At 51.4% G+C, this 21,188-nt stretch overlaps 1 protein-coding gene and 1 pseudogene across 2 annotated transcripts in view; one reads left to right on the top strand and one right to left on the bottom strand.

Moving 5' to 3' along the window:
• Positions 1 to 395: 395 nt before the first annotated feature.
• The window catches only part of PML (PML nuclear body scaffold), a gene marked incomplete at both ends in the record, with an annotated part of 44,187 nt that continues 23,394 nt past the window's right edge, over positions 396 to 21,188 (bottom strand). The window contains 5 exons of the mRNA XM_080691656.1: positions 396 to 1,180; positions 2,088 to 2,238; positions 10,898 to 10,950; positions 13,079 to 13,337; positions 13,756 to 13,893. Coding sequence (XP_080547782.1) covers positions 396 to 1,180; positions 2,088 to 2,238; positions 10,898 to 10,950; positions 13,079 to 13,337; positions 13,756 to 13,893 — 1,386 coding nt within the window. The remainder of the gene's footprint in view (positions 1,181 to 2,087; positions 2,239 to 10,897; positions 10,951 to 13,078; positions 13,338 to 13,755; positions 13,894 to 21,188) is intronic.
• On the top strand, positions 14,153 to 14,475 carry LOC308260766 (mitochondrial import inner membrane translocase subunit TIM14-like; annotated as a pseudogene). The gene has a single exon. The product of its transcript is annotated as a mitochondrial import inner membrane translocase subunit TIM14-like (transcript).

The following is a 21,188-nucleotide window of genomic DNA, read 5'->3' as shown; positions in this document are numbered from 1 at the left end:
GGTTTGGTTCAAAAGGCACTTGGGGTACCAGTGGGGTTGCTGCTGCCAGTCACCCAGATGTTCTCTGCAGGAGCATCAGCAGGTCGGTCTCCTGGGGCAGTGGCTGGGATCAGGAGGGCGGGTGGCTGAGGGTACCAGGCCCCTTACTTAGGCCAGAGCTGGACCTTCTTCCCTCAGGGTCTCCCTAGGCCCCTGGAGGGAGGGTCAGTGCTTTGCCTCCTTAGTCAGGTTTTTAGAGCAGGAAAATTTGGTCCCAGAGGAAGGGAACTGATTCTGGACCAAATGATAACTGAGTATTGGGGACCCAGGACTCAGGAATGCTATGATGGGGGGGCCTGGCTCAAAGACACCCCCCCACCCCCAGCCAGGGACCCGAAGCCGGTCATGCCTTCCTCTCAGCTCTGCTGGGAGGCCTTCTCTGCCAAGGTGTGGTTGGCGAGAGGGGCCGAGATGGCTTCTGCCTGGGCCGAGGCTGGCCTCTCCAACAGGCCTTCCAAGTAGGTGCTCAGAGCCTGCAGGTGGGGCGCAGGCTGGGCGGGGGGCGAGGAGCCGCGCTGCAGGCTCAGGTAGCAGACGTACTTCTTCAAGCCGCTTCGTGGGTCGCAGCGGTGGGCGGCCAGCAGTTCCAGGAAGCTCACGTTGTGGAGGGCCAGGAGGCGGGCCTCGGCCCGGGTCAGGACTGCCGCCCGGACCAGGGGCTGCAAAGAGGCGAAGCACTGCAGGCTTCCGAAGGAGTAGATGTGCTGGGCCAGCTGCGGGCCTGGGCAGACCTCGAGGAGGTGGCACAGGTCCCGCATGGCCAGCACGGCGGCCAGGGCGCTGCGCTCACTCATGTTTCTGGCCAGGTAGGTCTTGGCCAGGCTCTTGAGTTTGAAGCTGCTGGCACTGGGGATGTGTTCCCGGATGAGGGGCAGCGCAGACAGGAAGCCTGATACGGCCTCTTGGAATTCCCACAGCTTGTTAATGTCTTCCAGGGCCTGGAAGAAGCTGGGGAGGCAGGGCCCCCACAGCTTATAGCAGGCCAGGATGGGGCGACGCATGGAGCTCAGGAAGCCGAGGAAGTGCTGCAGCCCCACCTCCAGGGAGACAGCCTTGGAGTAGACGCTGAAGGCCTCGGGCTGAATGAGCACACGGAACTTGCTTTCCCGGTTCACAGCCGCCAGCTGGCTAATCTTCTGGGCTGGGCAGGAGAAAAGATCAGGTTGAGGCCCCAGGGGTGCAGGGGGACTGGCGCGGGGTTGGGGGGCTCCAGGGTTTCCAATGGGTCACCTAGGAATTCCACCTTGGGGCCTGCTGGCAAGAATTAAGCACCACCCTGCAGAGGCAGCTCTGATCCAGCTCTGAGGGGCCAGGGGCTGCCCCCAGCACCTGCTGGGGACCTTAATCTCCCCACACTACTCACCTCAGTTTGCCAACCCCTTAGGGCCCAGGTCCCTCCTGTCTTCTGTCAGCCTCCATGTGCAGGAGACCCAGACTGTTTCTTCCTATCCTTACTGCACACTCCCAGGCTGGTCAGAGCCCTGGGACGCAGGGGCTGGTAGGCTCCGGCCTCCCTGTGTCTAGCTGGCTGGGCTAGCCCAGGCTCAAGTCCTGGGAGCAGGGCAGGACTCCTGGCTCTGGGAGGGGCAGGACAGAGCCAAGCAGGCACAAAGGGGAGGGAGCCGGGGCTTCCAGGAGAGGGGGCCAGATCTCCCTGTGCACCCACCCGAGGGACAGTTCCCACTCTCAGAATTGCGCAAAGGCCTCGCACATCTCTGAACGCCTTGCTTGGATTACTGGTCTCCCCAGGGAGCCCATACATCGTGTCTGTTTAGAAGTATATCCCCAGGCTCTGTGTGTAAGAGGTCTGGCGAGAGGTGAGCTGGCGGAGACACTTGCTTTCCCTCACCCCCATCCAGGTGCTGTTGGAGGCAAACATCTTTGTTAGAACCACTGGAGGATGCACCTGGGCGAACAGGGAGCTGAGCCCTCTTCCCACTCTGCCTGCCAGGGCCGGCCTGGGCCTCACCGGGAGCTCTGCCTACGCCTCTTTTGGGGACTCAGAGACTAAGCTAGGAAGGGGTGCAGGATGCCCCCAGGAGACCCACTTTCATTGTCAATCTTGAGGTCAAAGAAAACCAGGGGCCTTTCTTCTGCTTGGGGCTCGGTGAGGCTCTCGTCCAAGACCCCATGGGAGCTGGGGCTCTCCAGCTGGAGGTCACTGGACTCACTGCCGCTGTCGTCCAGCTCTCGCGAGGACTGCAATACAGAAAAACCAACAGGTCAGGGCTTCGGATGCCCGAGGGAGTGGCCTGGCAAGGTGAGCGGGTGTCCAGGAGCAGGTGTGTACACATGCAAGAGTGTGGGACACCAGCAAGCTGGTAGGTGAATCATCAGAAACGTACATGCAGGAGGACGCGTGACAGGCGAGAACTGCCTTGTCGTGTGGGGGTCATGCGTGTGAGCTAGGTCACACGCCTTAGGCCGTGAGATCACGCAGAGAAGTGAGAGTCCACATGACACATGAACCCGAGTGTCAGGCATGAGTGGTGTACCAGGGGATGTGAATCTGTGGGCCTGTGTTGACACAAGAGTGTGAGACGCGAAGACTGGAACGAGCATGTGCGTGTAGGGGGCAAGTTGTGCTGCTTGTAGGGGTTCAGGGTGAGTCAAATGGTGGGCAGGGCCTGCGATATCTGCTCCTAATTTTGTTACTCTGAGCAGATTGAGAAGAAACATCTCAAATGAGACGGGAAGAAGCCTCATATGGAACCTCAGAGGATGTTTTGGCAGGAAGGGGCCAGGAGCCTGGTTTTCCTTGTCCTTGAACCTAGCTGGGGTCCCAGTATCCTGCACACGGGGGAGGGAAAGACGGCTCAGCCTCCTGATCTCCAAATCTAGGGGCACACACGGGCCCCCGGCAGTGGAGAGAGATGCGCAGAGCCTGAGAGTGTGGGGTTCCCCAGGCTGGACACCCGGGCTCTGCTCTCCAGTGCCAACATGGGTCCTGGCTAGAATGCTGTTGGAAAGGCCTCAGGGTGGGAAGCCCAAAGAGGCAACGAAGAGCTCTAGATCTTTTCCCTAAAGAGCTGGGGCTGCAGCCTCTGATGATAATATATAAAGTTAATTGCAAATCACATGCACAGCTGCCAAGGCCAGATATTTAGTCTTCGGTGAACACGCTAGAACGCCACCTGTGGATGTTCTGAGACCAAGAGAGGTGACTTGGCCAGTGTTTCAGAGACACCTGGGGGCCCTGCTGGGCCAGAGCCCGGAGCACGTCTCAGGTCTTCCTCTTACAGACCACCGCCGGCTTCTCAGTGGCGTTGGTGTCACTGTTGGGCTGAAGTCTCTTCTCTCTGGCCCCTAGCTGATGTTCCTGGTCCGAGACACAGTTAGCATGCTCCTCTAGACCCCCTGCTCTCCAGGAGAAACATGTTCTCCACAAAATGCAAGTCAAAAGAAAAGTCATTCCTGCTGCAAGCAAGTTAAAATGGGGTGCATTTTCCCAAGAGGGGCTGGCTGGTGCTCTATTTGCCATTCAGGCTTCGTGCCAGGCTCACCAACGTCCTCCCAGTCACTGATGGAAACAGGCGACAGGCATCCAGATGGATCCACAGAGAGCTGGGTGTGCCTCCTTATACCTAAAGATCCAACGGGAATTCGCCAAATGCTTTGTATCTCTGGCCCCTTGCTTCAGCCATGCTGTCAAAGGCTCATTTCCCGTCTCGCTCTGAGTGAACCACACTGCTGCCTCTCCCTTCTGTGGCGGTTTCCTTGTTGCTAGCTGGGGGATCACAGAAACAAGTTGTCTTCTGTCCCCCGGCTACCAGCGGCCATCCCGTTCTGCTCCGTGGGGTGGCGCCCTCATACTTGGGCTGGTGGGGGCTGCGCCTCGGCTCCCTCTGCCAGCAGCTGAAGAGCAGGTTCTTCGGCCAAGTGCTCACATCCATTCTTCTTGTAACTCCAAAGATCACTGAGAAAGCCCCTCTGTGGCCCGAGTGCTTGCACCTGGCGCACTCCATCCCCGGTGTCCCTGCAGGCCTCGCCGCCAGCCTCATCTTCAGAGCTGCCCCCTGGAGAGCCACAGCCCTGCACTGTTGTCCGCCTCCCGCATCTTTCCAGCAGGCCATTTATGGTGACCTCATTTTTAGAGCTCCCCACTGTCCTGGGACTGAGCCAGGAGATGCACTTTGTCCTGAAGGCACCTTCTCTAAGGGAACCCGCTGGCTCCCTGACAGCATCCTCTGAGCTTGTCAGTAGAGGCAAGGCCGGACCTTTCAGCCTGACACCTCTTCCTCTTGCCATTGGGGACTGGTCATAGAGTATGGCTATCCCAGGGGGCTGGCCTCACTTAGAGTGCTGGCCATTTAATCCATCCAACCATCAACTCACAATTTCCCCTCCTCCCCTTAAATCCCAGCAGCACAGTTGGGAATTCTGGAACATTTAATGAGAATTTCCTTAAAGGCCCAGATCTACCAGAAGGCAATGAGCACATGGAAAGCCTGGCCCCAAACCTCTTTTTGTCCTTTGTCCCACCTTGCACAGTCCCCACTCCTCAAAATTATTCACAAATCAGGATGGCTGGGGGCAGAGGAAGGGGCAGGAGTGCCTACAGAGGAACAGTCTTTGGAAAAGGCTGAGAGATTTGCTTGGAGAGGAAACAGAAAGGGAGGAAGAAGGGAGTGGGGGGCAGAGAGAGAGAGAGAGAGAGAGAGAGAGAGAGAGAGAGAGAGAGAGAGAGAGAGGTGGTGAAGACCAGAAAGGGAGGGAGAGCTTGGACAGAAAGGGAAACTTAAGAAGTGCTGATCGATGGGGTATAAGCTGGATTCTCTTTAGTATTCTTTTGAAAGAGGCGAATAAATACCAGAATGTATTTCTTTATTATACTTGGCTAATGGACTTTTTCTTTGAAAGCAAAACTGTGCTCAGATGGAGCCACATGGGATCCAGGTTTTTTTCCAGGATACACAAGCAACTGGGACACACGAGCAATCTGTTCACCAGCTATGTCTACCTCACTCCTCTTTATCACAGATCGCAAGGCTGGAGCCGGTCAGCTGTACTCCACCCGGGAGGCCTGTACCGACAGTGCCTACAGGAAGAGCTGGTGTGACATCTGCATCAGCTTCCAAAAGTCAAGGTTTACCTGGGAAGACACACTTCTCCACTCCCCTGCTGTATGATGCCCCTCTGTAAATGTTACCTCCACCCAGGGCTCATACACAAGTTCCTCTGACATAGATGTGCAATTGGATCTTCCAGTCTAGTGGTCCTTGACTTTGCTAAGGCATTAGTGGCACTAAAAAATTCTGGGGCCGGGCGTGGTGGGGCACGCTTGTAATCCCCGCGCTTGGGAGGCAGAGACAGGAGGATCGCGCAGGTTCGAAGCCAGCCGCGCTGGCTTAGGAGACCCTGTTTTCAAAAATAAAATAGGTCTGGGAGTGTAGCCCGGAGGTAGAAGGGCTTCCAGGAACCCCAGTACCACCAATAAATAAATAAATAAATAAATAAATAAATAAATAAATAAATAAATAAATAAATAAAATAATAAACAAAATTTTAAAAAAATTCTGGAAGCCCAGGCTGAGACCCAGATAGATGGAACAAGAACATCTATGGGTGGGACTCAGGAATCTGTAGTTGCTAAAACGCTCCAAGGCTCAGCCAGGCTGGAAACCACTATCCTGTCTCAGATTCATGCCACATCTGGTCATCAGCCAAACAGATACCAGCCAAACTCCTTGACGGTTGGCATCCAGCCTCCCGAGGATATCTAGTGTTTGACACTGATGCTTAGCAACAGTCCCCGAGCTCCTGAGGAACTTTCTAAGCACCCAGGTTCCGACTACAGCTGGGATCAGTTGGGCAAGACACGCACATTTGCAGATACACGCACATTCTTTTGGTTTTGCAGATACAACCTCCAGCTGTTGCCATGTGGAAGGTCCAGACCATCCCAACCGCTAGCCTGTGGCCTCTGCAGCTCTTCTGCCAACTGCTCTCGCCCTTCAGCAAACGTAGCTCCCACCTTCTCAGCCAAACACCCAGGGCCCTTTTTCCGATATGCGTGCTCACTCGTGCCAAGGCCTCCCTGGCCCCTGGCCCCGCTGCTTCCCACAGGTCTCCCTCCCGCCACTGCCATATCTGCCCGGCTGCCCCCTCCTGCCTCCACACAGTCCTGCTGCTGCGAGAGCCTGGAGCTGGGCGTCTGTCACGGAAGTGGGTGAGCACAACTATTTTCTGCAGCTTTGGATCCTAAAACCGGAGATCCTGATCGAGATGTCGCTGACCCACCCTTGCGGTTTTCAAACATGGTCCTCATCTGGGGGACTCCACAGGTTTGGGACTCACCCTCCACCTAACTGTGGCCCAACCACCACTTTGGGTGTGGGTGAGCTCTCTCTCAGAACATGCCAAGGTCTTTCAACTGAGCCCCAGAAGGGCCCAGGCCCAACACACACAGGGAAGCCCACGTGGAGGCTCCTCCTCACTCCGGAAAACTTGGAGAAGGTGCTATTTAAGCAGGCCAGGATTCTACAACTCTCACTGTAAGTCTGGATAAAGACTGAATTTGGGGAGGATGAAGGGATGGGGCTGCCTGGAGCACTCTGCCCACTGGCTCCCTGCAAGCTGGGGACTGGGAATTTATAGTGGAGATCTGGAAGGGGCCATGAAAATGAGCAAGAAATGTCCGAGGGGGAATCTACTTGTGTGTGTGTGGTACTGAGGGTTAAACTCAGGGGTGTTTTACCTCTGACCTACATTCCTCCCTTTTTCTTTAGTTATTTAGAAACAGGGTCTCATTTAGTTGCAGAGGGCCTTGCCAAGTTGCTAAGGCTAACCTTAAATCTCTGATCCTCCTGTCTCAGCCTCCTAAGTACAAGGATTACAGGCATGCACCAGCTTTTTTTTTTTAAATGTATTTTTAAAAGTTAAGAATCTTATGATGTTTAATTTTTACATGCACTCACCCATCTGTAATCCTAGTACTTGGGAGGCTGAGACAGGAGGATGGCAGGTTTGTGGCCAGCCTGAGCTACTTCCTGAGGCCCCCTGCAACCTAGTGAGACCCTTTTTCAAAATAAAAAATAAAAGAGAACTGGGAATATACCTCAGAGTAGAATGTCCCTTAGTTCAGTCCCCAGCAACCCCCACCCCACAGACACACACTACACAAAAGAAAACCAATGGGTGCTGGGCTCTGTCCTCTGAGTAAACAGGCTTCTAAACTTTCACTTTTGCATAACCTAAAATGTTCGAATCCCTCCTTCCTTGATTAGCCTGCCTTGATGAACCGCGGCTGGAAGGACCCCCCTCCCCATGGCTGGTTCTGGCCCCTCAGCTCTGCCCTCCACCATGTGTGGAGGTGCGGTGAGAACTGGCATCCTCGCCCCTTTCTCCACCTTTCCTCCAGGCTCCTGTCTGCACCCAGGAGCAGGGCAGCTGTTACTTTATCAAGATCACAGGATAGAGCAGGACATAGTGGTGCACACTTGTAATCCCAGCGCTTGGGACGTTGAACAGAAGGCTCACAGACTCAAGGACAGCCTCAGCTACTTAGTGAGGCCCTCCACAACTTAGTGAGAACCTGTTTCAAAATAAAAAATAGGGCTATGGGTGTAGCTTGGAGGTAGAATGTTCCCGGGTTCCATCCCCAGTACCAAAATTAAAAAAATAAATAATCATAGGATGGGAAGCAGTATCCAGCTATAGGCCATGGAAAGACAAGACTTGAAAAGTAGCTGGAATGAGAAAAAAAAAATGGAGGTGTTCTGGGATCTTAGCTATCCCTAGAGAGAAGGGAAGAGAGGATGAGTGACGCCCAGTGGGACTGCCAGAGGCCACTGGTCACAAGCACGGGCCTCAGCTACCCCTGGGCTACGACTAGTCAGGGTGTGGCTAGATCATCCTGAGAACATGCAGACTAAAGAGAGAAGAGCCCCACAACTGCAGCTGGAGAACAGCAACATCTACAAGAACAGAGCCCGCGAGTGGAGTGTCCAGAGCTACAGGGAAAGCATCTCTCCCATGCTGGTCAAGGGCACGAGGCACGGAAAGGACCACTGTGCTCAGAGGCACGGGGGATTCCTTGGTGCCCATGGGTGGGTTCACTGTGGGGAGGCGCAAGGAAGTGGGGTGAGGAGGGAGCAGCGTGAAGCGTAAGGAAGGGGAGGAGGGCCAGGGGGGATGGGCCAGGCATCTCTCAGCGTAAGTAGAAGCGCTAGAAGATGCAGAAGAGATGAGAATGAGATGGAGTGATGCTCCCGGGGACCAGGCCAGGACACAGGTGCTTTCCCCTCTACCCCAAATAAAAAGCAACCGGCAAAGGGATGTGGCAAGGACAGATAAATCTGTAATTAGGTAGCAGGATGTCTACTGTTCTCGTGCCATCAGAGAGTCCTGTCTTCTCTCAGGAGCAGAAGCCCAGAGTGGCGGTGGAGCTGCTGAGCAGAGGAGTGGGTGTGGCTTGGCAGGCTCGAGGGGCCTCAGGCTCCAGGCCGCCTTTGCAGTTCTGGGCCTGGGGCGGCTTGTCTCTGAAACACCTCTCTTCCAGGGGGCAGCACAGAGGCAACAAGCGTCTGAATCCTTCCAGGGTTGCTTTCTGCTGGGGAGGTCCTAATGGGAAGGCTGGCTGGCAGGCCACCCCGATCCTAATGAAGAATGCTGAGAGGCATAGTGCTGGTGGGAGGGAGGTGATGTCCGATGGGACCGAGGGCTCGAGGAATAGGACGCTGTACAGGTCCAAGCAGGCCAGAGACGAAGAGTTCTCAGCGGCAGCAAGGTGCGGGTGTGGCCATGGGATTGGAAGCTGATGTGGAATGGGGTAAAGACCCTTGAGAGGTCAAGGTGGGGATGTTGAATGCACTCAGGAAGAAGGCAGGACCTGAGTGGAAGGAAGAAATCTAGGCAACAGATGCTCATCTCTTCCTCTGGGGGGAAGGGGCAGCTATGATAGGTGGGGAGAGTGGGGTACACCCCAAGAGCTGTACTTCAGTGGCACTGGAGTCTTACCACATGGTGGGGCTGGGACAGTCCCAGAGGTGCTGAGGGCCAGGGTATCCCTGGGGAGAACCAACTTTAGGTGCAGGGAGGAGACAAAACCACCTATAGCCAAGAGCTCGTGCCACCAGCATCTAACGGTCGTGGAATAAGGGTTCGCAAGGGTGATCATTCAGCAAGTATTTATTAAGTGGCCACATCTGCCAGGTGTTGGGAAAGACATAGTCTTTGCCCACACTGGCTTAGATCCTGGCGGACACTCGGGGGGAGGGGGAGGAGATGGGGAGCAGTGGGGAGTGAGAGGAGCTTCCTTATTAGGCAGAGGCCTGTAAATCCTGGTCATGCCCTCTTGGCCACAGCGCCCTTCCTCCCCACCCAGAGCTCCCCGGCCATCCATTCCTTGGTTCACCCTCCACCAGGGGTTACTGAACGCCTCCTCCGGGCGGGCTGTGGACACGTGGGCTGGAGAAGCGGCTCAGGGGCGGGCAGGGGTGTCTGGCTGCCAGGCTCGAGGCTCAAGTGGTGGGGTGACCAGCGGCTGGCTACAGAGGAGGCCGGCGCTTGGTGCATTTAGAGGTCTGCCTAAGGGTGGCCATGGCTGGTGGGCGGCCTCTGGGGAGGGCAGGGTGGGGGAAATGCAACTGGAGAAACTCCCAGTGAGACCTGGGCTGGGGGATTCTCCATGGGAGATCTGTCAGCACCCCTGTGGGGAACTCCTGTCCCAAGAGTCTGGGGTGCTTGGCCTCGTGGTATCGGGCTCATGGGAGAGCACTGGTGATCCATGCAGGACAAAGGGAGGGCAAAAACATTTTTGAGCCACTGGGCTAAATGGGAGGAGCCCCTAAAGAAGCGGCCTCGGGACTGCGGGACCCTGCGCACGGGGCGGGGCGGGCTGAGGACCCTCTGCAGGGGGGCAGGACGCTGCAGGACACTGGCAGGACGGCTGGGAGGCCCTGTGGCAGCAGGGGCCATAGCTGGAGACCAAGTCCGCATGGGGGGATGAAGGGCCTGGAAGGGCAGGTGGAGGGTGTGCGGAAGGCGGGTAGCTCTTTGCGCCCTGCACAAGCGAACGCTGATCCCTCGGCGCACGGCAGTGTGCTCCCGGTGCTCGATGGGCTGGCCGGGAGCCTCAGCGTCAGGAGCAGCGGCTTGCTCAGCGGGCGTGTAGGGAGGCCAAGCTGGGGGGCAGCTTGTGCCACTGGGCGGGCTGAAGGCCGGGCTGGGGTGGGCGGCTTCTCGGGCTCTCAGCAGCGTGTGGGCTGGCGAAGAGTGTGGCTCAGCGATCTCCAGTGGCTCCGTGCACTTTCCAACACAGAACCTCAGACTGAGGGCTGGAAAGGGCCTCGGGGCCACCCAGTCCAACCTGACGCTCTATTCAGACCCATATTTCCCTGGACAGGTGACAGCCCAGCTCTAATAACACACTGTCAGGGACAGCGGGGTCACTGGTTTCACTTTAGGAGGCTTTAAAGAAGTTCTTTCTTACATGGGGTCAACGCTTGTGTGTCCAGCCCCTGTGCAGGGCTGCCCCTTCCCTTTCCTGGCCCCTATTGGCTGCGATTAACCAGGGGACGGCTTCTTATCCAGCCCTGCTGACAGAGGACTTAAGAGGACAGAAAATACACGAGAAAGCTCCAGACAAAGGCCCTGGCCATTTAAGAAGAGAGCCAGGGCGCCGGAAGGAAGAGTTCTAGCAAGAATCCTATGAGTGGCTAGTGGAGGCTCCCGCCAGTGTGGGGAGGGCCAGGGTGGTTCAGGCATACAGCTGGCACACGGAGACTGTCCTTGGGACGGCTTAGGGCTTACTGCCCAGGCGCAAGGCAAGTCTGAGAGTTACCTGCCGCGATTGTGGTCCCTGGGACCTGGAATAAGGGTAGGCAGAGGCCTGGGGCCAAACTTCCGGGCCACTCACCGAGTTCTCTGCATCTGAGTCTTCTGAGCTGCTGATCACCACGATGTGGTCATCTGGAACGGAGAAGGAGACGACGTCAGGTCCTGTCTGGGGTGCGCGCTGGCTGGGGTGAGGTTCACCCGAGTGGGGCGGGGTCCTTGCAGGCCAGTGGGCTGGTGGGTAACAGATGTCCCATATGGGGCGGGGTCTGTGACGTGGACATTCACTGTGTGTGCCAGCATGGATCTGCCTTCTGTTCGGGTCTGGGTTAGTCACCAATGGATTTCTTTCATTTCTTCTATGGATATTTACTGCAGCTATGGGCCCTAAATTCAGAATCTGTATAGGAAATTTGACAAACACCATCTAGTTTGGTACCTTTTGTAACCCCTTCTCCCCTTTCTTCCCCAGAAATGAGGTCTATGTTGCCCAGGCTAGCCCTGAGCTCCTGGGCTTCACTAATCCTCCTGCCTCTGTCTCCTGAGCAGCTGGGACTACAGGCCTGCACTACAATAGCTGGTATACTTTTCACAATCCTGAAGAAGTATATTAATTTGTGCCAATCTCAGCCCTGTGACCTGAGATGTCTAGAGTTAAAAAATGCTTCATCTAGTTAATCAAAGCCCTTTGATGAGCAGGGGGTGGTGGCAAACCTATAATCCCAGTACTTTGACAGCCGAGACAGGAGGATGGCAAGCTTGAGGTCAGTCTTAGCAACTTAGCAAGATCCTCAGTAACTTAGACCCTGCTTCAAAATAAAAAAAGAAAGCCAGGCCGGGCGTGGTGGTGCACGCTTGTAATCCCCGCGCTTGGGAGGCGGAGACAGGAGGATCACGCTCGTTCGAAACCAGCTTTGCTGGCTTAAGAGACCCTATTTCCACATAAAAATGTTAAAAAAATAGGTCTGGGAGTGTAGCCCGTGGGAGTGTATCCCGGAGGTGGAGGTAGAAGGGCTTCCAGGAACCCCCCACCCCCAAAAAAAAAGAAAAAGAAAAAGAAAAAGAAAGCCAGGTGTGGTGGCGCACACTTGTAATTCCAGCATTTGAGAGGCTGAGGCAGGAGGATTGCGGTTCGAGGACAGCCTCAGCAACTTAGTGAGGCCCTCTGCAACTTAGTGAGACCCTGTTTCAAAATAAAGAATAAAGTAGCCGGGCATGGTGGTGAATGCTTGTAATCCCAGCACTAGGGAGGCTGAGACAGGAGGATTGTACAGGTTTGAGCCAGCCTCAGCTACTGAGTGAGGCTCTCAGCAACTTAGTGAGACCCTGTTTCCAAATAAAATACAAAATAGGTCTGAGAGTATAGCCTGGAGGTAGAAAAGACCCTGGGTTCCACCCCCAGTACCACAAAAAAATAAAAATAAAAATAAAGAATAAAAAATAGAGCTGGGTGTGTCACTCGGAGGTAGAATGCCTCTAGGTTCCATCCCAGTGTGGCAAAAAAAGTAATAATAATAATAAAATAAAAAAAATGGGCTGGATATGTAGCTCAGAGGTCCCCCCACCCTGGGTTCAATCCCCACTAACACACACACACACACACACACACACACACACACACACACACGCAGATGTGCACATATCCTTGAATGGCTAATAGATTTGTGGGTAAGGAGTAGCACCTGGGGCTCAGTATATGACCAGGGTTAGGTCTCAGTCTGGGACTTATATGTAGAACAAAGCTGGACTCAGGGTCAGGTCCAGAAAAAAAATTCCCATGTTCCAAAAATCTTTGGACTGACCTCAATTTCTGCCTGAAGACTCAATTTCCCTGTCTGGCAGGGATCATAAACAATATCTCATGAGGATAAATGAGATTCTTAGGTTGAGGGGTGGACTTTGCATAAAACTTTAGGGAAACGGCGGGTGTGGACATTACCCACGTCCTCTCTGGGGGTGTGCCAGGCACTCACCACCAACAAACATTTCTTGGAGCTACTTATTTTGTGCACAGGCACGGTGCTGGGCACTGGAAGTGTTTTGGGGAACAGACTCAGGATCGTGTGGTAGCCTTCAAACCCCCCACAATCGCACCACAACAGAGCACAGGATGAACTAGATGGACTCTCTCCCCGGGGCGAATCGTGCACGGCCAATGAGCAGGGCAGCGTAGGGCAGGACGTCAGAACGCACACAGGGACCCGCCCAGACCCTGGGGACAGTGTGCAGGCCTCCACCACCGCTGTCTAACCCACCTCCCTACCTGCCTCCCCAGCGTCGTCAGTCACGTGGTTGCTGTCAGGTAGGGAGATCTCTTTTCCTATGAGGGGGCTCTTGGGGCTGGGGGGCCCATCCAGGTGGGGAGGCGAGACGGCCTTGGAGGTGCTGGGCCTGGGCTGCTCGGGGGAGCTCGAGGCCGACCTCGCCTCCTTCTCCTCCTCGGACTCCATCTTGATGATCTTGCCGGGGGACTGGGTCTGGCAGGCCTTCCTCTTCCGGAGGGGTATGGAGTTGGAGACCTCCTGCGCCATGGGGAGTCACAGGGCCAGGTCAGGTGCCGCCGGGGCTGGAGACGGAGGTCCTGACCCGGGTGCTGGCGGGAGACCTGCGGCCACGGTCTCGCTCCTGCTGTTCCCTCTCCACCTTTACCACGGGGACCATGACTCTCTTCAGGCGGGAAGCCCGCCTGACTGCCATGCCCGTCCCATGCTAGCTGCTGACCTCTAGCCTCTGCTGCTGACAGCCCTGGGAAATAGCCGGGCTGGGAGAAGCTGGTGCTTTGAGGGAGCTTCCTGATGGCGCAGCCAAGAACAAGTAGAAGGTAGGAATCAAGCAAATACTTCCTCAGGAATTGCCGCAGAAGGCCCAGATGCTTGCCCTGAGTCCACCTCCCTGCCTTGGTGGGGTGCAGGAGGGAGCAGGTGCTGGGGAGAGACCTACCTGTCTATAGGTGGGGCTTTTGATGGAGAAGGCCATGACGGGTACAGGGTGTGCTCCGGGCACTGACTGTACCACAGCCATAGATTGGGTCTCAGCCAGCTCCAGGGCCTGCACCTGCACCTTCTGTGCCTCGTCTGGCTACAAAGTCAGGAAAAAAAAAAAAAAAGTCAGAAAACAAAACAGAAGTGATCAGGCAAGTGTGGCGGCATACGCTTGTAATCCTTGGTACTTGGGAGGCTGAGATAGGAGAATATGGGTTTGCGGCCAGCCTCAGGTACTTAATGAGACCCTCTGCAACTTAGTGAGACCCTGTTTTAAAATAAAGAATAAGGTCGCCGCTGCTCCCGCGGTGCTGGGAAATGATCCGCGCTCCTGCTGGAGGCAGGGCAGCCGAGCCATGGCCAGTACAGTGGTAGCAGTTGGACTGACCATTGCTGCTGCAGGATTTGCAGGCCGTTATGTTTTACAAGTAAAACAAGTTTTTCAAAGTCTACCCAAATCTCCCTTCAGTGGTAGCTATTACAGAGGTGGGTTTGAACCGCAAATGACAAAGTGGGAAGCAGCATTAATACTAGGTGTAAGCCCTGCTGCCAATAAAGGAATAATAAGAGATGCTCATTGACGAATTATGCTCTTAAATCACCCAGAGGAGGATCTCCTTATATAGCAGCCAAAATCAATGAAGCTAAAGATTTACTAGAAGGTCAAGCTAAAAAATGAAGTAAATGCATGACAAATTTCAAGTTCAAATTAGTTTATGTATATGAGTACCAACTTTTTATAATAAAATTACCTTGGAGCTAGTTTTTAAAAAATTATGTAGCATAAGTTAAATCAAAGCCTTGGTATAATTTTGTTTACAATCGAGGACTTTAAAATCAGAGTATAGAATTTGGAGGTTAATGTTTGCATGCACACCACTTGAATAGCAACATTGTTCATTACTCATTTGGCACCTCTGTGTGCTCTTCCAGTGATTGCTCTGAAGGAGCCACCATTCTAATGGAAGACAGATTAGTAACTAAAATGTTAAATATTATAGTGGAATTAGCATAACTTTTAAAATAGGAAGTTTTAATTTATGGGAAGGGAAGCTGCTTAAGATCCAAATGACCTAGCTACTTTGAACCTTGTATGTAAGTGGATTTAGCCACAACTTTGACCTAAGAAATTACCTATGTATACATATGTATCCCTAACAACTCATTTCATAGACTATAAAAATCAAGGGTACTTATATTGTATTCAGCCAATCCCTTAAGGATGCTGTTTTTATCAATTGTTTTTATGTAATCTAGCTTTTACATTTATGATCAAGCTGAAACACGATTAACAAAATTGAAATTCCCTAATATTCAACTTGGACTAGAAATTAATATACTAAGTTTCAATGACATTTCAAGGCAGATGACTATCTTTCTAACATGTAAGGATCTTAATCAGATCACCTGAATAAAATATGATATAGCCAGTTATCCCCAATAGATTATGTATCGCTCTAAGATGGTAAGTTATACCACTTAGCGCCTAAACCTCAAGTCATTGCAAAGTTCTTAATTATCAATGTGGAACACAAGGGCTTTCAAGGTAAAAACAGTGGCGGTAACCATCTTTAGTGTTGGAATGTGTTAGGGACATTTTAAAGGAAGGATATATTCGCTCTATTTAAGGGGAAGAGATGAAGACCTACTTAGTGTGTTCTCTATAGTTATTGTGAGCATTGAAATACCAAACAGATCATTTGTTTTAGGGGAAACACTGGTTCCTGTGAGCCTCTGGTTATATTGTTGACAGCTCAATACATGACCTTGTTTTATATGTGTTTAAAGAGACAGCCCTATTTAATATATTGTTGCTTCATTAATACTGGATTCAGTTAGTAGCATTTTTATTTACCCTTGGCATATCATAGCCCTCTTTTAGGAACACTTGACAATACCATTATGGTTGGGAGCCCTCTTAAACAATTAACACCAACAAAGAGCACAAACATGAAGCCTGGCCCTAAACAGATGACATAAAGAATACTTGTTTATAATATCAAAGATGAAACAAGAAAGCAGAGCATTGCCTTGTTTGAGCACATGATGTAATTCTAATATTTTGCAACTCGCTCTCCAAATGTTCAGAATGACCAGGAAAGCATGTGAAATAATGATTAGGGGGTTATTTTAATGAGCAGGTAATTTACAAATAAATCTACTAATAAAGATTTTATTTTGGTTAAAAAAAAAAAAGAATAAAAAATTGGGCTGAGGACATAGCTTGGAGGTAGAATGCCCCTGGGTTCAATTCCCAGCACCAAAAAAAAAAAAAAAAAGAAAAAGAAAAGAAAAGAAAAGAAAAGAAAAGAAAAAAATAAAAAAGGAATAATCAGATCTGAGAGCTAAATATGCTGTGTGTCTAGGCTCATCTAAATGTTTCATAAGCGCTTATTAAGTTAAAGGTATAGACATGCAAGCTATACATACATGCCAACTAACCAATAAGTGATGTCTTTATGCAATGTGCACTGTATTTATACCTTAATCATATAAAATGGCTAATAAAGTTACTAAAACTTCTGCCATCTAAAAAATAAATGACCAGACCTGCTGCTGGCCTCAGGAGCAGACTTCCCAGTCTGAAGCTCAGAGCTCAACTGGGGGCAAAGAGTCCTCCCTCCCCAAAGCTTCTGTGATTTCACCTCCTTCTGACCCTGAGCTGCTGAGTCCACTTCAATACTTGAGTAGGCTAACAGGGCTGAAAGATACCTCAGGGGCCGCACTGCCCAACTCCTCCTCAAGACATGCTCAAAAGCCAGCCCCGCGTATCGCCTGGAGGAGAAGCGTGCTGCTGAGGGAGCCACCAGCTCCATGGCTCCAGCAGGGAGCACATCCTCCATCTGAGCTGAACCCGGCCTCCTTCGAGCTTAACTCTCCCCAGGGTCCTTAACTCTTTCTACCTGGTCGGCCTCTGTACAGGTGACACACTTAAAACTCACTGGGTCTCAGTCCCCTTCTGTGAAATTAGAAAGATAACACCCTCCTTGTATGGCAATGTAGATGAACTACATTAAATACAAGCAAAATGTTTAGAAGAGCACCCAGCACTTAGAGTCACTAATAATGATACAAATGAGGGGGAGGCGGTTCCCCAAAAAGTGAAACAAGGGATTATCGTAGGACCCAGAATTCTACTACTAGGAACAGAGCCCAAAGAGCCGAACATAGTCGAAAAGCTTGTACATAGAGCGGGCTGTGGCGGCACACACCACTGATCCCAGCACTGACGAGGCAGAGGCAGGAGGATCACGGCTCTGAGGCCAGTCTCAGCAACTTAGTGAGCCCTGTTTCAAAATACAAAGGGCCAGGGGTGCAGCTCAGAGATAGAATGTCCCTGTTTTCAATCCCCAGTACCAAAAAACAAAGCAAAATGAAACCGACTTGTACACAGGGCATGGGCTAGTGCTGGGGGTGCAGTTCAGTGGTAGAGTGCTTGCCTAACATACAGAAGGCCCTGGGTTCAATCCCTAGGCAAGAAAGAAAGGAGGGAAAGAGGGAAAAGAGAGGAGAGGAAGGTTGGTTCTGCTCTGTTGTTCCCGGTCTGGCTGTAGGAACTGCTTGTTTATAAGACCCTCTGGCCGCTTAGGCTGAGAACTCCCTGCAGGCAGGGCTGGGTGCCTTCCTACATCTGACCCCTTCCTTTACCACTCCCCACCAATGCTAAGAAGCAGGGGACTTGCAGGGGAACTCGTTAAGAAAAAAGTATATAGCCGGACATGGTGGTTCACGTTTGTTATCTGAGCACTTGGGAGGCTGAGACAGGAGGATCTAGGTTTGCAGACAGTCTCAGCTACTTAAAGAGGCCCTTTGCAAATCAGTAAGACCCTGTTTCAAAATAAAGAATAAAAAAATAGGGCTGGGGGTATAGCTCCGAGGTCGAATGCCCCTGGGTTCCACCCCCACAATTGCAAAAAGAAAAAAGAAAAAAAAAGAAAGAAAAAGAAAAAAAGTATGATAACTGATTTATAGTCGTCTTGGAGCTTTTAAAAAAATAACACTTTTTCCATTAAAATATTGCAACATCATTAACAACAACAAAAAGCCTAGAAGAAATAGAGGAGGGATAGCCCAGCCATGCCCGCCCAAACATACTGGGTGAACGAAGCCTGTTAGTATTTCCTTTTTTATCTCTACTAGGCACCTAACTGCAAGGAAAGTAAACAAGCCAGCAGTTTGGAGTGGGATGAATACTAGAGCTAGAAGCCCAGTTCCCACCTCCTAAGGCTGCAACATGGGTCCCAGAGCTGCCCGCCTGCAGGTGCGGCCTTACCTGACCTTTGCACCCACACGCTTCTTTCTCTGGGCTCCACCCCCACCCTTAGCAATAACCAAAATGAAAGCAGGAGGCTTTGCAAAATGGAGACGTGCTCCCAATCCAAACTGCTTCACAACTGATAGTGAGGCCTCCCCTGCTTTATCCAGACAGGACTGAGGTCAGATACTGGGACGACTCCTGCAGAGTTCTTATTGCTGAGAATTGCTTTGGCTATTCTGGGTCTTTTGTTTTCTCGTATACATTTTTACTATTGATTTCTCTAAACCTGTGAAGAATGACCATGGTATCTTAATAGATGGCTTTTAATAGGATGGGCATTTTGAATATATTTATTCTGCATATCCAAGAGCATGTTTCTATCTCCTAAGATCTTCAATTTCTTTAGTGTTTTGTAGTTTTCACTGTAGAGGTTTTTTACCTCTTTAAATGTGTCCCTAACTATTTTATCCTTGTTGAGGTTATTGTGTTTTTGTTTTATTTTGTGTTTTTTTTGTTTTGTTTTGTTTTTGGTACTGAGGATTGAACCCAGGGACATTCTACTTTTGAACTGCACTCCCAGCCCTAGTTGTTTTTTGGTTTTGTTTTGCGGGTCTGGGGATGGAACCCAGGGGCATTCTACCTCTGAGCTACACTCACTGCCCTATTTTTATTCTGAAACAGAGTCTCACTAAGTTGTAGAGGGCTTCACTAAGTAGCTGAGGCTGTCCGCCAACCGTGATCCTCCTGTTTCAGCCTCCCAATGCTGGGATTACAAGCATGTGCCACAATGCCTGGCTCCCAGCTCTAGTTTTTATTTAAGGTCTCACTAAGTTGCGGAGGACCTCATAAGTTTCTGAGGCTGGCTGCAAACCTGCAACCCTCCTGTCTCAGCCTCCCAGGTACGGGGATCCAAGTGTGTCACCACGGCCAGCTAGGTTACTGTGAATGGAATTGCTTTCTGGATTTCTTTTTCAGTAGATTCAATTCACAATAGCTAAATTATGGAACCAGCCTCAATGTCCATCAACAAATGAATGTAGTATATGCACACAAGGAGATTTTACTCAGCCGTAAAGAAGAACAAAATCATGTCATTTTCAGGAAAATGGATGGAACTTAAGAATATTATGCTAAGCAAGATCAGCTAAGCAAGATCAGTCTCAAAAAACAAACAGTTGTATATTTTCTCTTATATGTGGAAGTTAGATAGAAATTCAGAAACAACCCAGTTAACATTAGGTAGAAGAGCCGAGATGCCAATGGAGTGATCGAGGGGGCTTAGGGGAGGGGGTGACAGAGACCTAAGGAGTGTAACAGTCGAAATAATGCTGTGTATGTGTATACAATGATCAATTCCATTCTCAAAGAAGTGTACGGGGCGAGGGACACAGGGGGTGTAACCAAAACAGAAGTGCTCCAAGAGCTGTATGCGAATGTGTCTATCATTCTAAACCCCAATAAAATGTATAATTACAATGCACCAAATAAAAGTGTGTGTGTATTAAAAAGACAGAGATAAAGTTGGCATGGTGGCCCACGCTTGTAATCCCAGAATTCAGGAGGCTAAGACAGGAGGATCACAGTTCACGGATGGCCTCAGCTACTTAGTGAGGCCCTCTGCAACTCAGTGAGACCCTGTTTCAAAAGAAAGAATAAAATACAGGGCTGGGGGTGTAGCTCGGAGGTCGAATGTCCCTGGGTTCCATCCCCAGTAGTAAAAATAAATAAATAAGACAGAGATAAGGCAAAATGCCTCAACCTTTACACAAGACGGCAGGGCTCTCTTGCTGAGCCTGAGGGCCCAGGGCACTCTCCCATTATTATTTCATGTTATTTCTTTGCAGATATTACCCATGATAGCATTGTTTGTGCCAGGAAATGGCAAACCAAAGCACACTCCATCCACTCCGAGGGCCATTATACAGCCACAGAAAGATACCAGGAAGGGCTCTGCAAGCTCACTCCCATGACGGGTAGGGATTCTGGGACACACCATTGGTGGCAAAGCCCAGAGCACAAGATAAAGTAAACATGGTGTGGCACCACCTTTGTGCAAAAACAAGAGCAGAAAGGGCAAATATCTGTCACATTTGCTTGCAGTTCCATAAACTCTGAAAGGAGGTGATGAACAAAGACAGCTATCTGGGCATTCGAACTGGACAACGGGGATGCAGTGGGAGTGAGACACGCTATTTATCGCTGTTTTTATTTCCAACCATGTGAGTATATGACCTATCAAAAACTAAACCAAAACATCTTTTTTTTTTTTAACCTTTGAAACGGAGTATATCGAGATGCCATATCCAAGGCAGCTAAGAGTTGGTTTTAGCCAGGCACGGCAGCAGACACCTGTAATCCCAGTACTCAGGAGGCTGAGATAGGAGGATTGCAGGTTCAAGGTCAGCCTCAGCAAGTAGTGAGACTCTTATTAAACTAGTGAGACTCTGTTTCCAAATAAGAAATAAAATCAGGCTGGGGGTGGAGCTCAAAGGTAGAATGCCTCTGGATTTGATCCCCAGTACCACCAAAAAAAAAAAAAAAAAAAAAAAAAAAGTTGGTTCTAATCCTTGCTCTGCATGGCCTCGGGTAAGCCACAGCCCCTCTCTGGGCATGAGCTTTCTCCTCTGTAAAAGAGGAGCTTAGACTCCATGCTTTCTCCCAGCTCGCAAACTCTCAGGCTCCAAGTCCTGCCTCCTCCAGGAAGCCTCTCCTGATTTCCTCAGCCCACGGCAGCCTCTCTCTTAGGATCACCTCATGCAAGGCTTACTGTCCCTGTCCCTCCCCAGAAGACCTGCTCTCCGGGGATGACTGCTCAGTGTGGGGGGCCCAGGCCCTTAACAGGTGTGCACACAGGAAGCAGAGGCCAGGCTAGGGAGGAGACCAGAGCCAGCAGGGAATGGAGAAGGCCTGTCCCACTGGAGGGGGCCATGTCTGCAAGAGCTGGAGGGGTCGGGCTGGAGGTACCACTGCCTTTCCAGGCGGGGAGGCGCTCTGGACCTGGAGCAGACTGGAGGTGGGAGTGGCTGCCTTAAGACGAAGAGCGCACCAGAGGTGTGTGCACAGAAGCCGGACACCCACAGGTCAGGGCGCCGCAGAGGGAATGCCGGCACGAGAGGAGAGTGGAGCCTCCAACC

Source organism: Muscardinus avellanarius (assembly GCF_963383645.1).
Source record: "Muscardinus avellanarius genome assembly, chromosome: 3".
NCBI lineage: Eukaryota > Metazoa > Chordata > Mammalia > Rodentia > Gliridae > Muscardinus > Muscardinus avellanarius.
This window is presented reverse-complemented; position numbering and strand designations above follow the sequence as displayed.